Source organism: Carassius carassius, chromosome 25, assembly GCF_963082965.1.
Source record: "Carassius carassius chromosome 25, fCarCar2.1, whole genome shotgun sequence".
NCBI lineage: Eukaryota > Metazoa > Chordata > Actinopteri > Cypriniformes > Cyprinidae > Carassius > Carassius carassius.
In genome coordinates, this window is record NC_081779.1 from 7,266,624 (window position 1) to 7,283,870 (window position 17,247).

Below are 17,247 nucleotides of genomic sequence, written 5' to 3' on the forward strand. Positions count from 1 at the left end.
AGGTGTAGTTCATCTCCAATCACTCCACCGGCCTCGCTCCCATGTCCCTCGGCCCCGCCCCACTCGTCACACTACTGTTTATCTAAACATTGCTTGTTTTGACTACAATTTGGATTCTGATTCTGCTTTGTGTACACCCTGAAACTTTGTAAATATATTTGTAAATACTAGTTTGCCAAATTAAGCGATGGAGGGTTAGATGTCATTTTATTTAACTATGTATCTTTTTCTTCACGTTGTTTATGGTTGAAGGAGGTAGGTGAGTTGGTCTATATTTTGTTTTCTTTATTTCCATGTTAAGATATTTAGTTTTCAAACTAAAAAAATAATTTGTTTTTGGCCTTGTCTGCCCCTGAAGAAGTTCCCGTTGAAAGAGAATACATTTTTTTATTTGGCATCTCTCTGGTGTGAACTCTTTTTCTGTTATGGCTAACTCCTAGAGCTCGTAACAGAACACAAAACAAATAGACAAACCAAAATGCTTTACTTTTTTTGAAATAATAATTTCTGAACATTGACTCTCAGTCTTGTTTCTCCGGTTTCTCATTGTATCTCATTAAAATTCATGAATTTAATTAGTGTAAATTACATTAGTAATCTCAAATAATAGCATACTTTATTAATAATGCAGTTACAATGTTCCCCATTCCCATTAAAAACAAATAACAGATTGGACATTCAAATAATAACATATTTGTCTTTTTTAAATAATCACTAAAACGAATGAGATGAACAAATTATTTCAATCAGAAATGTACTTTTGCTCTGGTTGAATAAATGTTCAGCGAACAAAGAATTCAGAATTCTTTCTTTATATAGTGTTGATATGGCAACTAGTAAATATTGTAAGTTTAGTTTTGCTGGTATGTGTGAACATTTTTAAACCATATGTGTTACAACTAACCACAAGCTCCCCTGTTCTAAATGTTTAAACAGGATATCCCTTGAATCAAACCACAACAGGAGAAAACGAATCAGTTTTTAAAGAAAATGCTTCTTGATTTATCAAAATGTTGCAACATATAAGTTGTACATTGTTCCTGCATAATAAAACTGACCCCGTACACTTCCATTAATCCAGCTATCCATAGTCCCAAACCTAACCTCACCCGTATCAGTAAAAGGAAAGGTGTTGCACTATATTAACAAATAAGCGTTTGATCACTGTATAACATCTATTAAAACCATTTGTAGATTTTCAAGAACTGCATGATCATATGAATTGAAAGTTTATCGACATTTGTATAAGCATTTGATTATTAAATCAAATAATCAATAATTAATAATTAAATCTTATTAAACATTACCAACCATTAAGTAATGTTTAATAAAGGGCTAAAACTAAAAACTTAGTTAGGTTTTCAAATGTTAGCTAAATTTAAGAACCATAATACTTTGAGTGAAGTGTTACCTTATATGTGTTGGGATAATGTCTGTGGGACAAGACACTTGCGTCGTTTCAGCTGCCAAGCCCTGACGAGTGCTCTGACCTCAGATCTGTCTTTAACTCTCGGGTGTGGATCTCTAGAATATTTCAATATCAGGAAACACACTCTGTGCCAAGCAAAGGGGGAAAAAGTTATTAATCGAGCGCAGCTTTAGTTAAGTTAGGTCATGGAGGCATAGGCTGCGAACAGCTGATGGGGTCAGCTGTCAAATGGCTCCAATCTCTCCCATTCTCCAATTAGATACGGGACATATATACATGGCACTACTACTTGGTAAGTATGGTCAAATGGCTCGCAACCTTCCCTCCCTCCCCATTATAAGCATGAGCATATTACTGTGCACCTTCTGGTTGTCGTCTCTTTGTTTCAGATCACTAAGGCTTTCAAGTCCTTGTTGGCATGGACCTCTCTGAAGTCCACTGAGAGACACTCATCCTCGTAACCAAGCTATATGATAGACATCCCACTGCCACATCTACACGATTACCACTGTTTGCTTTTAAAGACATTTATTAAGTGTCTTAATTGTCATGTATTTCCAAGCTGATGGTTCTGGGGGGTTAATGTTTAAGCTCTTGTATGTTCAATTAATTTGGGAACAAGAACCCACATAAGGAACCATGCCGCCAAAGATAAATTGTGTTTAATAAATTTAAGTAACTTGCCAAAGTGGTCCTGTCTGAAATAAGTTGTATTTAAAAATTCATATGGCACTGAATTATTATTATCATCTATTATATCCTGGACTGTAAGCCAGATGTAAAGGATTCAGGTCTGTTAGATAAATGAGAATGTACTGTGATAGAAAATGGCTGTTTTTTATAATGTGCATCTCCAAGTTTTCCTTTTTTTCTGTGTAGAAATTATATATTGAAATGGAAAAAAAAATTGCGGAAAATTTACTTATCTTAAGAACATCCAAAATATGAGTTTAATTCTTAAATAGAACAGATTTGGATAAATTCCGCATGACATCATTTGCTCACCAATGGATTCTCTGCAATGAATGAGTGCCATCAGAATGAGAATCCAAACAGCTGATAAAACAAAACAATAATCCACAAATAATCCACACAACTCTAGTTCATCAATAAATTTTATGGAGCAAAACTCTCTGTTTGTAATAAACTGATCATTATGGCATTTCAACTTCAAACTGTTGTTTCTGGCCAAAATGATTCTGACAGAGACTATCTCCTCTATACCTTGGATGGCCTGAGAGTGAGCAAATTTTCTGCTAATTTGTTCATTTTTGGATGAGCTATTCCTTTATTCTGCTTGGTCACAAGCTAGTTCTTTTTTTCTGTCACTCAACTCCTTTCAGAAGTTGGAGAGGCAAAAACGAAATACACCATTCTATGCCATTATAACTTAAACTGGGAATTCCATGCACCAGAATATATGATTAAATATTTTTTAAGCTTACCCTATCTTTCATCGGTGTATGCTTTCTCAAAAATCTCAGTTGTATCTTGAGACTGCAATCTAAAGTGTCGGTGAGTTCCTCTTCATGCTGTTCGTCAAGCTGTCTGTGTGTTCTTCTTTCTCAGATGAAAGAAGCTATTTCACACAATCTCGGTCACAAGAGCTGGTGTAACCCCTCTCTCCCGGGTCCTCACCGCCACACCTCGCACAAAACCATTACATAATCATAGCAGTGGGTGTTTACTTATGGGCTTTCAAGTCCTTGTTGGCATGGACCTCTCTGAAGTCCACTGAGAGACACTCATCCTCGTAACCAAGCTATATGATAGACATCCCACTGCCACATCTACACGATTACCACTGTTTGCTTTTAAAGACATTTATTAAGTGTCTTAATTGTCATGTATTTCCAAGCTGATGGTTCTGGGGGGTTAATGTTTAAGCTCTTGTATGTTCAATTAATTTGGGAACAAGAACCCACATAAGGAACCATGCCGCCAAAGATAAATTGTGTTTAATAAATTTAAGTAACTTGCCAAAGTGGTCCTGTCTGAAATAAGTTGTATTTAAAAATTCATATGGCACTGAATTATTATTATCATCTATTATAGCAGTGGGTGTTTACTTATCAAAATTATATTTTTGTGATGCAGAAAAAGTGCAGTTCATAACCCTTTTAAGTAAAATATTTTTTTGACAAGTGTAATGAATAGTAAATGAAAATAGTCAAAGCATTAAGCTAAACATAAAAGAAAAAAAAAAAAAAAAAAAAAAAAAAAAATTATATATATATATATATATATATATATATATATATATATATATATATACCCCCTCCAATATTTCTCATTTCTGATCCCTTTACAATCTTAGTAAAACATTAGGAATTAGATCCCCATGTATATTTATAAAGAGTAATTATTAATCAAACATTAATATTCAGTAACTAAATATCATCACAGCTTTTGCTTATATTCAAAACTGACTATGCTTCATTTTCATTGGTTTTAATGCAACTTTGCCTAAGGGGAAATGGCAAGCTTTAAAAGCAAACAACATGCAAACTCTTGTGTTTCCTTATTAACCCTTGCATTTTACAAAATGACTACTGCTGATGATGTCCATAATGTCCCAAAAAAAGGAGCTGAGTGGTTTGACATTAAACATCTTCAAAAAAAACAACAACAACACAATACATATGTATGGTAGTGATTTTATTAAGTATAAAATTCATATCAAATGAGATTAGGAGACTCTTTCTCTTTTTTTTAATTTCCCTAGCTTTCATTTTCCGTGAAGTCCACACCCCAAAAGTGAATCAGCTCTTACGTCAGACGTCTCACTCTGCTCAAAACAACAATTGAATCGACGGCAGTTTCCTGTCTTACAGACATTATCCTGCGAGATAAAAGGTAACATTCTCTTCAAATTATTAAGATGTTTAAAGTTAACTAAAATTCCAGAACTTATTTTGTCAAAAATATTTTCTGTACTCCTTTAGCTTACGTTTTTCCAAAACAAACTATAGACGCACATATTACTACTAATTTATCTAACGAGCATTCAACATCAACATTTGTTTTTTATCTCTCTGTACTATCCTTTATGCTCAACTTAGAATTTGTATACAAGCAAGACATTCAAGGCACTCACATGGGGTATATATAATATTAAAAAAAAAACTTAAAAAAGAAAACGGGTTATACCTTAAAAAAAAGTCATGTTATAATTAAAATTATTATTTCAGTTTATCATTTTTGGAGACGGCTGTTTTTTCCACACTTTAATGTATGATTGAAAAGGTTGAATATGTGTGATTTGTGGAAAAGTGGTACAAGTGGAACTCTTTATTAACTAAATCAGATAAAAGAAAATGGGAGCAGGTATAAGATCTTATCCAAGGTACTCTTGATATATTTCAAACACACTTGTTTTCCAAGAAGTAACATTGTTTTATTAATATGCATGCATCAAATAAGCTGCTCATGTTTTTTCATCAGAGACAACCACCTGGTTAAACAGGTAGTGGCAGTTGTGGTAGAAACAGTCACGTGGTCTGTTTGATTACAGTCTGTTAGCAAGTGTAACACAACATTAATGCTAAAACCATACAGTAAACAAAACAACTATAATAATACTAATAATAATGATAATAACAATAACAATAACAATAAAAATTATAATTGAAAAGTAATATTTTTAGAAGAAGGGGAAAATAGCATTGAATTAAACTGTTGGCATCGGTTCGATTCCTAGGAAATTGAGAAGATAAATAATAAATCTTAAATATAATTTAAATCACTCTGGATAAAAATGTCTGCCAAATAGAAAATTGTTCTACTGGTGTCAGGAAACCATGAAAGTCTCAGCAATTCAAAACAAAAATGTTCTACCTTCCATCACCCTTTGTTTTGACAGGGAACTTACTAAAGCAGATCTGTCAATGGCTTCACAGACCATAAACTTCACCACCTGGAATGTTAACGGACTTAAAAGACAAAGAGATCAGAAATTTCAAAAACTACAAAATGCTGACATTATTTTCTTACAAGAGACACACATTGGAGCAGGAGATGAACATATTATAGAAGGTCTAAAAAACAAGTGGCATATTTTCTACACAAAGTATACGTCCCGAAAGGGATCAGCCATACTAGTGCAGAAAACACTGGATTTTGAATACATAAGTGATGAAAAAGATAACTGTGGAGCTTATGTTGTGCTGAAATGTAAAGTGAAAAGTCAGCTGTACACACTGGTTAGTGTTTATAACCATGGCACAGACAAAAAAACCCTTGATAAACTTTCAAGCTACCTGCAGTCAATGACCACAGGACTGCTGGTGATCGGTGGAGATTTCAACACAGTTCTCAATCCATTTATTGACAAAGACAATTCAAAAAGGGTGACAGATACCTCAATCCACAGAAAGCTGCGCTTTTGTGTGAAAAAGTTCCTGAAATCTCTTCAGCTGGTTGATGTCTGGAGAAGAAAGAATCCTGTAAATCAGAATTATACGTTCAACAGTCAAGTTGCTTCCAGGCTAGATTATTTCTTCTTTCCAGAAGAATGCATGTGGCGTGTCAGAAGTTGTCTTAATCAGAGACTCAGGGATGCGCGACCATCGTCCTGTGTACTTGGAAATCAACAATGCTTCCACAATACTTTTTCAGAAAGATCTCCACATACAATCATTCTCCCAACTATTTAATCATAAAAATCATCTTTTGACAGATGAGACAGGTTCATCAATGGGTGAAGAAAGCCCACATGCAGCCAGTGAGGTTGATATTGTTTCAGCTGTAAATTCTCTTCAAGTGTCAGACACACCGAGACCAGACGGTATCCCAGTTTCCTTCTACAAAGACAACATTCAGGTTATAATTCCATGCATAAAGATGATCTTTGACAGAATCCACAGTGGTGCATTTAACTGCTCTGAGAAACACTTTAATGAAACTGTGAAAAGTCAACATGACAATAGTCAACACTTCTTTAACGTTGATTACCTTGTCATTGCAACTATTCTGGCAAGACGTCTAGATGATTTCTTGGAGTCTCAGTCAAAGGGTCAGGTACCAAAAGATTTATCTACTGTCTTGATCACTCCCAAAACATTCTGCACTGAGATGAGGTTGTCTCATATTCAGGATGAAATAGAAAAGCAAAAACGGTCAAACCCAACTCTGTATCAGGATTTCCTCATTGTGAAAAACCTTCTCAGAGATGCACCAGAAGAAGATACTGAATCTGTAGATGTTTCAATCGAGAGAGACAAACTGCTGGATCAGGGCTGCCCTTTGACCCCAGTTCTCATTATGCTGGCTTTGAAATGCTTTGGCTCTGCATTAGCTGGGCATTTAAAACAGCAAGATATTCTAGTTTTCAAAGACAGCGTGATACTTTGCATCCAACCTGAGGACCTTGAGAAAGTATTAGCTGCTGTGAGGGAAAGATCTGATGAAGTGTTTTATGTTGAGGAATTACACAGAGGAAATATCAATGGTGAACAATTAAAGTGTATAGGAAATTAGTTTAAGGATGAAGATTGTGCTGAAATGGATGCAGAAACATTTGTAAACACAGAGGAAGAATCAAAAGCCAGTTGGACTAGTAGAGAGGATGAAGAGGATGATTTTGTAATACATAAGGAAGAAAGCATTCCAGTGGAGGGTGATGGAAGGTGAGGATAACCGATACGATGATTCCTTAAAGTGCATCATCATGCATATCATCAAGCACTTTGTGCCACTACAGTCTTTCATGTCAGTCATCACATAATTTAAGGGGCTAAGCACCATAGAAGCAAAAATGAGCAAGCAAGGCAGAAATTAGTTAGTAAATTAGTAAACCCCCTGGCCTCACCCTAGAACCGCCCCTGTATTAGTGTGAACAAAACAGCAGACAGGCTTAATGAAATTGAAAATTCAGTTTCTTACAAAAGTTGGCACTTATGGAATAGCACAAATAGAGCTTTTTCCTGATTACCCCTGTAATGCCATCAAAACTTTTCTGAACACAGTCATTTCCTCTCAGAGATACATTCCTAAAAACAACAAAAATCTCACACAAATCTTTTGAATTTGCATGAATCATGTAAATTGCCAGTGTCACAACAATGACAGAATTTTACTGGAAGGTGGTCAATTTGCAGGTATTAACACCATTAAGTAATTGATCAAAAAGTTTATCGACAGATCACAAGTAATTGCTTGGCAAAAATATAGACTCTTCATTGACTGCAAAGTACTTTGAATTTGTGAGTCTGTATTAAATGTATTCAATTAAATGAGATAGAAATTCTCTCTGCTCGCAGTGCATCAGTCATGCTTGTCAGGAAAAAAAGTGAGAAAACACAGAAATACACAGTTTGATCAATTCATATGTCAGCAGTAGTAGTTCACTTCCGTGATGTAGTATGATTGTGTTCACATCAGAAACAAACTGTACCAGAAAGACCAACCTTTTAGTCATGTATGGTTCACAGGTGTGCACCTTAGTATAGAAAACAGCGATCACATTATCCAACAAACCAACATAAAAACCAAGGTGAATACCAAAACTGCTAATGTGAAGCCTACATAAGAACAAATCTTCAGACTTTTGTCTGTCACAATTATTTCAGGTCTTAAAGCCTCTACTAATGAGCTGCCGACTTGAATCTGGTGCGTTTGATTAAGATGACATGCAAAATGTGAAATGTCGGAAGGGCTCCACATTAGGGAACCACTCTAGACAATGGAAAAATAATAACTGTAAACTATGAAAATATTTAAAATGTTGACCTTTTAATGATTTTTAATTTGTGAAAGAATAAATTTCTGACAAAATAAGTACACCCCATCTTTCCAATTTACTATAAAATGTATAATATTTATTTTTCAATCAGAGCTAAATACTGTCTTGTTTTGGTTCCTTTTCTATCTCTCTCTTTTTCCCCACAAGACTGACCATGTATGCAGTTGTTACTCTGCAAGACTCAGATGAGGTGGTGGTGGCACCAACAAACTGGCTGAGTCTAGACAAGAAACAATGTTACTGGCCCCCATTCAAATCACCAGACAAGTGCATGGAAGCTGTTCAGAACAGAATTAAAGCTGAAACAGGAGGGAAACAATGGGAGAAACTAAACATTAGCTTTCACGGAGAACATGGTAATGTTCACTATTTTAAAACAACTTAATTTAAGATTATTTACTGTCTAATACGTTTTCAATTAATATAATATAATATTCATCTTATTGCAGTCACTTTTGAGATGGCAAAAGATGGGCAAAAAGAAACCAAAGAAAAGAAAGAACGGTAAGTAACAGACTTGCATTATTTTCCAAAAAAAAAAAATTGTTCAATAGATTTGATCTTTGAAAGATTTTTCAAATAAAGGTCATATCTATTAGCCACTGGATTCCCTGGAATGCTAAAAAGACAAAGACTTGAAAGCACTCAAGGAATGTCAAATAATTATCTACAACCACTTCCTGCAGTAACAACTGCATCTACATCCAGAACAACAGCTGATGGTGAGTCAACTTCTTTTGACATAATCAATATGAGAATATTATTTTTTTATTTTCTATAATTATAGCACACCTCATTTTACACAACAGACAAGGATGAGCTCCTCCAAATGCTGAGAGACATTAAGAGCACGGTTCAGGAAAACCGTGCTATGTTAAAGAAACTACTAAAAGACAATACAGTTTCTGAAGCCCCCAGCAGTACAAGCGTGCCTTCAAAAAATGTTAAAGCAAACCTAAAACTGCCTCATAGAACCTTTGAAGATATGGCCAGGACTGAAAGAGAGCTCAGCACCGCAACAACACGGAAAAAATATGTGAGTCGACACAGCATTTATTTAAAGGGATACTGTACATTAATTTGGTCATGATCACAAATTAATGTATATATATATTCTGATTTGAATCAAAATTATTTTTGTATCTTTCTAAGAAAAGCTTAAAGGTAAGAAAACTAGGAAAAATAGTCCAGGCAGACTATTTATAACTGTACAGTTTGATGTCATTATACAAAATATTTGAGACTTTAAAATCAATGTATTGGAACTACATATAAAAAAAAATCTTCACAGGTAAAATTTTTGTCAGGACTTGGAGGTTTTGGCCCCAAGGATGTGATTAAGAATATTATGCAGCAAGTTCTAACAGATGATCTGGCTAAGGAATTCAACTGGCAGGGGAGAGGAGAAAAAAGACCTTTCTCTCATCTTATTTTAACAGATGTGGTCCGAGGTAAACTCACTGCTGCATGAACACTTCCCACAAATCAAGAACGTTTGTATTTTGTCTGCAGTTGTCTTTACTTTCAAATTAAAACAAATGCAGAGAAATAAAATTAATTTAAAGAACTCTGAGGCATATTTGACCTAAATAATGTACAAGCTATTTACAGCTGTGAGTATGAGGCTCTATAAAACATATGCTTGAGAATTTCCAATTATTTTATAATCAAGTTTCTTTTTCAGATGCTGCATTCAAACGAAGTGTAAACAGGGCTGAGTGTGAAATTGAAATAAAAAAATATTTGAGTTACACAGCTGACCGACTCGGTCGGAAGAGACTAAGAGAGAAAGGAGGTGAGTGATACAGATGTTATAGATGTCACGTGAATGCACTCATTAGATTATATTTCAGATATAGATGAGCTTCTGACATACATACAGGGATTTCCTTGGTTTTGATTTTATTAAGCTGACTTCAAAATTAATGCAATGTTGAATACTTAGATCAAATACAATGTGCTTGTATACCTATGGCATGAGTATGTATAGCACATTTTATAATTTTTTGTAATTGTATTGAAAACCCCAATAATGGTGGTCTTCACATATTAAATAGCCAACTCTATAGAAAACCTCTATTTTAACCATCCTTTTTAGTATATTCTGCATAATAACCTCCTCCCCCTGCAGGTCCTGGGCTTGAGAATCCAAATGAGATTTCCCCCTCACTGATGCCAGAGACGGAAATACCTTGGGACATTTTGGGATTTTGATCATCAATCAAAGGTCATGAAGACCTACTTAAATATTAAACACACACACACACACACACACACACACACACATATATATATATATATATACAATTTATTTCACTTTGACATGGCTAAATTAATTGTTTTCAGTCATATGCCAGCAGTGGGATTAGCATGCTTGTCTGATCCAATATCTAAAAGATTAATAATAATAATAATAATAATAATAATAATGGTATATATATATATATATATATATATATATATATATATATATATATATATATATATATATATATATATATATATATTTTTTTTTTTTTTTTTTTATGTAGACTATACATGTCTTTTCCAATGTTTCATTCAAAATAAACCAGAATTACAGAATTACAGACTCCTTCTTTCCAGTGCAGGATTTTTAGATAACTAATCTTACACTAGTGAATTTACTGTATTTATGATCAAAATAAAAGATACACCCATATGTTTTTGCTGGCTCCTATCCCAGTTATTTTGGATGTCATATACTGACACTTTCTGGTAATTCTGTTAGCATAGAATGCCAAACAATTACCTCCAGTTATATTTGCATTTATTTATTTATCTTTTAACTATAAACCTTGTTTACCTGTCCGTGATGAGCGGGTTGATCCAATTGAGCGGGTGCCTGCGGTTACCCGCGGTTACGAGTCATCCAAAAATATTTTTTATGATATTCGGGTCACGGTCGGTCGGGTCGTTTGAAATAAAGATGCCAATTGTAATTTATATAGTACTATACACAATTTTGAAATACATAGGCCTACACTTTACTGTCTGAATAACTGGCGCGATAATAGAGTAACCACCTGTCCCGCTTTACGTTACTGTAGCCTACAGCCATTTTACCCTTTGTCCCGCCTCACGCAAATTGAGCATCTGTCCCACTTTTTCATTCGACCCTGCTAATAAATACACAGATACGTCCATAGGTGTACTGTTAACTTATGTCCAATATTTCACAGGAGAGCAATAAAAGGTTAGTCGATCAAACTGTTGACTGGTGCACGAACGCCTCCTCAACATTGTCAACAATCTCAAATTGGAGAGCGCGCGCGCTGTTCGGTCAGGCTAAGCAGCCATGTCCAGTGTGGCCACGAAAAAGAGACGATGCACTTTTAATAGCGAATGGACCGCAACATACTCTTGGTTAAGACCTGTAGATGCCGAAGCAGAGAGAGCTTTTTTGCATTTTATGCAAAAGCACTTTTGCTGTGGGACATGGTGGAGAATACGACATCGCTCTACCGACTGCAGTAACAAGTTAGCCCCAGTAAATTTTCCAGATTCTAAAAAATTGCTAAGAAGAAAAATGAAGAAACTTTGGGTGATATTTTGGGTGAGGTAGTGTCTTAATCTTTTAGTCGGTGGGTTTAAAAAGAAATATAGGCCTATATTATAGAAAGGTTGAAATGTCTACATTTAAACGAAATATTCAAACCAAAATAAATAGGCTACTCTCTGATTATGTAATCCATATGAAATGTGCATATGGCGTTCATGGCGAGTCCACATCATCAGCTTCATCTTATCAGCGACACAGAAAACACTAGTTTATTACTAAACAATTAAATGTCTCCTCGCTAATTTAGACACATTCATAATCATTACTTTAACCGGTTCTTTATGTCAAGCTGTGTGCGACCATAACGCTTATTATCCTGTAGGCTTTAGCCTATTTAAGTAATTAAATTAACATAATTTTTTTTTTTTATTATTGCGGTCCGAGTTGCGGGCGGGTTAGTTGAAAACATCAGTCGGGCGCGAGTTTTTTATACATTGACCCGCACATTACTGTTACCTGTTATCACATGTTAACACATATTTTGATTTCGTTCTGTCTAACATTAAAGATATGATAAGCGAAATGTTTAGTCAGTGAGTTCATGAAATTTGTCTTAGCAATTGAAAAATCTGTTAGAAATGCTAGCAGTGTTGATTTTAACTTGTTTGAAAATAACAACAACTATCTTCTGGATAGCCAGAAGAAGAACTTACCAACTAGATAGTCACCTTGACTTACAAACCAAACCAAATCTTCTTTCTGGGAGAATGTTGGGTACTGTATTAATGCCAACATAGTGTTCAAGTCTATGCAAAAGAATGTTGTGGTCAATTGTGTCAAACGCAGCACTAAGATCCAATAAAACTAATAGAGAGATACACCCACGATCAGATGATAAGAGCAGATAATTTGTAACTCTAAGGAGAGCAGTCTCAGTACTATGATACGGTCTAAATCCTGACTGGAAAACACATATACCATTTTTCTCTAAGAAGGAATATAATTGTAAAGATACCACCTTTTCTAGTATCTTGGACAGAAAAGGGAGATTCGAGATTGGTCTATTATTAACTAGTTCTTTGGGGTCAAGTTGTGGTTTTTTGATGAGAGGCTCAATAACAGCAACATGGTTGCAATTTTATCTATAATAGTATCGATTTTAGAAGTAAAGTAGTTCATAAAGTCATTACTGCTGTGGTGTTGGGAAATGTCAACACTTGTTGAGGCTTTATTTTTTGTTAATTTAGCCACTGTATTGAATAAATACCTGGGGTTATGTTTGTTTTCTTCTAAAAGAGAAGAAACGTAATAGGATCTAGCAGTTTTTAATGCTTTTCTGTAGGATAGGTTACTTTCCCACCACGCATTATGAAATACCTCTAGTTTTGTTTTCCTCCAGCTGCGCTCCATTTTTCGGGCTGCTCTCTTTAGGGTGCGAGTATGCTCATTATACCATGGTGTCAAACTGTTTTCCTTAACCTTCCTTAAGCGTAAAGGAGCAACTGTATTTAAAGTGCTAGAAAAGAGAGAGTCCATAGTTTCTGTTACATCATCAAGTTGTTCTGAGGTTTTGGATATGCTAAGGAATTTGGATACATCAGGAAGATAACTTAAAAAGCAGTCTTTTGTGGTAGAAGGGATGGTTCTTCCATACTTGTAACAAAAAGTAGAATTTACAATTTTGGCTATATGAAGTTTGCACAAAACTAAATAATGATCTGAAATATCATCACTTGGCTGCATAATTTCAACACTATCAACATCAAGTCCATGTGACAGTATTAAATCTAGAGTATGATTTCGACAATGGGTAGGTCCTGAAACGTGTTGTCTAACCCCAATAGTGTTCAGAATGTATATAAAAACTGATCCCAATGCATCTTTTTCATTATCAACATGGATATTAAAATCACCAACTATTAAAACTTTATCTGCAGCCAGAACTAACTCGGATGTAAAATCACCAAACTCTTTAATAAAGTCTGTATGGTGCCCTGGTGGCCTGTATACAGTAGCCAGTACAAATATAACAGGGGATTTATTATTAACATTTGTTTCTCTTGATAATGTTATATGAAGCACCATTACTTCAAATGAGTTATACGTGAAGCCTGCCCTTTGAGAAATCCTGAAAACATTGTCATAAATTGAAGGAACACCTCCCCCTATGCCTTTTAGACGTGGCTCATGTTACAGTAATCATGCAACAGTAATCTTGGGGGTTGGACTCATTTAAAATAATGTAATCATCAGGTTTTAGCCAGGTTTCTGTCAGACAGAGTACATCTATATTATGATCAGTGATCATATTATTTACAAAAAGTGTTTTCGTTGAAAGGGATCTGATATTCAATAAGCCAACCTTTATCATTTGTTTATCCATATTGCATCTGTTTTTTATTTGTTGAACCTCAATTAAATTGTTAATCTTAACTTGGTTTGGACGTTTTTTGTATTTTCTAGTTCGGGGAACAGACACAGTCTCTATAGTGTGATATCTAGGTGAAAGAGTCTCTATGTGCTGAGAATTAACTGACCTCTGTGACGTGAGGCAGCTAGCAGACGGTCGGTTTAGCCAGTCTGTCTGCTTCCTGACCTGGGCCCCAGTTAGTCAAGTATAAACACTAAGATTATTTGCCATATTTCTAGAGAGAAGAGTGGCGCCACCCCAGGACGGATGAAGACCATCTCTTTTAAACAGGTCAGGTCTGCCCCAAAAGCTCGTCCAATTGTCTATGAAACCTATGTTATTCTGTGGGCACCACTTAGACATCCAGCCATTGAGTGATGACAATCTGCTATGCATCTCGTCACCACGGTAAGCAGGGAGGGGACCAGAGCATATTACAATGTCTGACATCGTGTTTGCAAGTTCACACACCTCTTTAATGTTATTTTTAGTGATCTTTGACTGGCGAAGTCGAACATCATTAGCGCCGGCATGAATAACAATCTTACTGTATTTACGTTTAGCATTAGCCAGCACTTTTAAATTTGCCAAGATGTCAGGCGCTCTGGCTCCCGGTAAACATTTGACTATGGTGGCTGGTGTCTCTATATTCACGTTCCGTACAATAGAATCACCAATAACTAGAGCACTTTCATCAGGTTTCTCAGTGGGTGCATCACTGAGTGGGGAGAACCTGTTTAATGTTTTGATCGGAACAGAAGAGCGGTGTTTTGACCCACGACTACGCTGCCTCACCGTCACCCAGTTGCCCTGCTGCAGGGGCTCTGTTGCCGGAACCGAACAATGTACAGGAATCCCTGAGCTAGACGCATCCAAAGCCGTATCTAGAGCCCTAACATTCTTACTGTCCTCAATTAAAATTTGGATGCGTGTCTCTAATTCAGAAATCTTCTCTGTCAGCCTAACTATTTCCCTGCATTTATCACATGTGAATCCCTCATCTGCAACAGAGATAGATAAACTGTACATGTGGCAAGAGGTGCAAATAACAATAGCAGGAGAAGCCATTACTCACCGTTAGGTTCGAATGAAAGCGCTAATGACAAGCTAACGAGTGCTAACGCTTTGCAGGTGTACTGCACTCACGGATATAAAATAAAAGTGAACGATCAAAATTAATCTGATAAGATTGATCAATAATATCAGAAATATGGTGTGAAGTTATATTTTATCACTTTAAAAACAGAGAGTGATAGTAAGATAAAGATTCTAGAGAAAAAAAAATAAAAACAGCTACACGGAGCTCACACGTGTAGCTTACGTGTAGGTCACATGGATGTGCATTGAATTTGTTTTTCCCTGATCAGTTGTTCCACAAGGTGGCAACACTGTCCCGGGCCATAGTTTCAAAGTAGATAACGAAACTAATGCTGGGTACACATCGAAAGATTTTTTTACATCTTATAAGATTTTCATAATGTGACCACAAACATGAGGATAAAGAATCCTACATTTAACTGTTTTGCTCCCATAGTGTGTGGTGTGCTGTGATGTGACAAAGACAGCAAATCACACACACACACACAGATTTTCAACCAGAGTCTCGACTGTGAACACAGGAAATCTCACAAAATCTCGTGACACTTCAGAATAAAAATGGCTGACGATATGCAGGAAGAAATTGCAATGATTGAATCATTTCAAAGTTTGGAATGATTTATACATGACACGGTGTATAAACATTTGTGCTGTTTTCCACAAATCAACAAGCTGACAAGAACATCAAAATAGTGTTAAGGCTGGAAGGGAAGGGAAACTATTGGGCATGCGCACATCAATATAGTGTAATTATTCTTACATTGTACAACAATAATTACTATTTTTGCATTATTGTAAGACAAGGTTTATAAACGTTATAAAACAATGTAATAGGTAGAAAATTCTATTTGTTGTTAGCTTCCAGTTTTTGCTGTATCCCTTCACAACCTTAAAATAGCAGAGACCAGCACTTGTGAGCGAGAGGGTGTGAGATAGATCAGCTTTTGTTTAAAAGAGTTTAAAAAAATATTTGTTATCGGCCATAACTTATGGAGAAAAACAAAGCAGACATTAGACATGGATGAAGCTTAGTTGATTTCACATTGGGCCTGTTTGCTGTGGTTCGAACCCGAGTGTGACTGTTCCCAGCACCCCTGTAACAATTAAGTTCTATAAGGGAATGCACTGAGCTTTAAAAGGGTATATAGAAACAATATGGAAATGCTTGTGTTTCTAGATTAAAATGCTTGAATTTGTCTACAGTGTGTTAAGAGAAATAGCATGCACACACACATCCTGTAAAATTATATGTACCACATCCTATGTGAACAATAGGAAGTGCATTGATGCGGTTATAGAAAAAAACAAGCAAAATTGTAGACTGTAGTGTAAATGTGCATCAGCACGTCACTTACTTAATCTGTAAGAAGAGGCCTTTTGTAGCTCTTTTGGGTGCTTTCTTTCATATAAGAAAGAAGAACACACAGACAGCTTGACGAACAGCATGAAGAGGAACCCACCAACACTTTAGATTGCAGTCTCAAGATACAACTGACACCTGAGATTTTTGAGAAAGCATACACCGATGAAAGACAGCGTAAGATTAAAAAATATTTTATCATATATTCTGGTGCATGGAATTCCCAGTTTACAGTATATATTGGCATAGAATGGTGTATTTAGTTTTTGCTTCTCCATCTCCTGCAAGGAGTTGAGTGACAGAACACAAGAACTAGACAGAATAAAGGAATAGCTTACACAAAAATGAACAAATTAGCAAAAATGTGCTCAATCTCAGGCCATCCAAGGTATACAGGAGTTTGTCTCTGTAAGAATTATTTTGGCCAGAAACAACAGTTTGAAGTTGAAATGCCATAATGATCAATTTGTTTATTACGAACACAGATTTTTGCTTCATAAAATGGATTGATGGACTAGAGTTGTGTGGATTATTTGTGGATTATTGTTTTGTTTTAATCAGCTCTTTGGACTCTCATTCTGATGGCACTCATTCACTGCAGAGTATCCATTGGAGCAAATGATGTAATGCTAAATTTATCCAAATCTGTTCTGATTAAGAATTAAACTCATATTTTGGATGTTCTGAA

General features: G+C 35.5%; 1 protein-coding gene across 2 annotated transcripts; it reads left to right on the forward strand.

Moving 5' to 3' along the window:
* The first annotated feature begins 4,150 nt into the window (after nucleotides 1-4,150).
* LOC132104036 (uncharacterized) lies at nucleotides 4,151-10,433 on the forward strand. Of its 2 annotated transcripts, none has more exons than XM_059509215.1 (8): nucleotides 4,151-4,285; nucleotides 8,319-8,527; nucleotides 8,621-8,675; nucleotides 8,757-8,893; nucleotides 8,981-9,207; nucleotides 9,463-9,622; nucleotides 9,856-9,966; nucleotides 10,303-10,433. In XM_059509215.1, the coding sequence occupies exons 2-8, from the start codon at nucleotides 8,326-8,328 to the stop codon at nucleotides 10,383-10,385; spliced, it is 975 nt and encodes a 324-aa protein (XP_059365198.1). In that variant the 5' UTR covers nucleotides 4,151-4,285; nucleotides 8,319-8,325; the 3' UTR covers nucleotides 10,386-10,433. The 2 variants fall into 2 exon arrangements, with proteins under 2 accessions (XP_059365198.1, XP_059365197.1); XM_059509214.1 differs by lacking the exon at nucleotides 4,151-4,285 and adding an exon at nucleotides 6,930-7,056.
* Nucleotides 10,434-17,247: the final 6,814 nt, after the last annotated feature.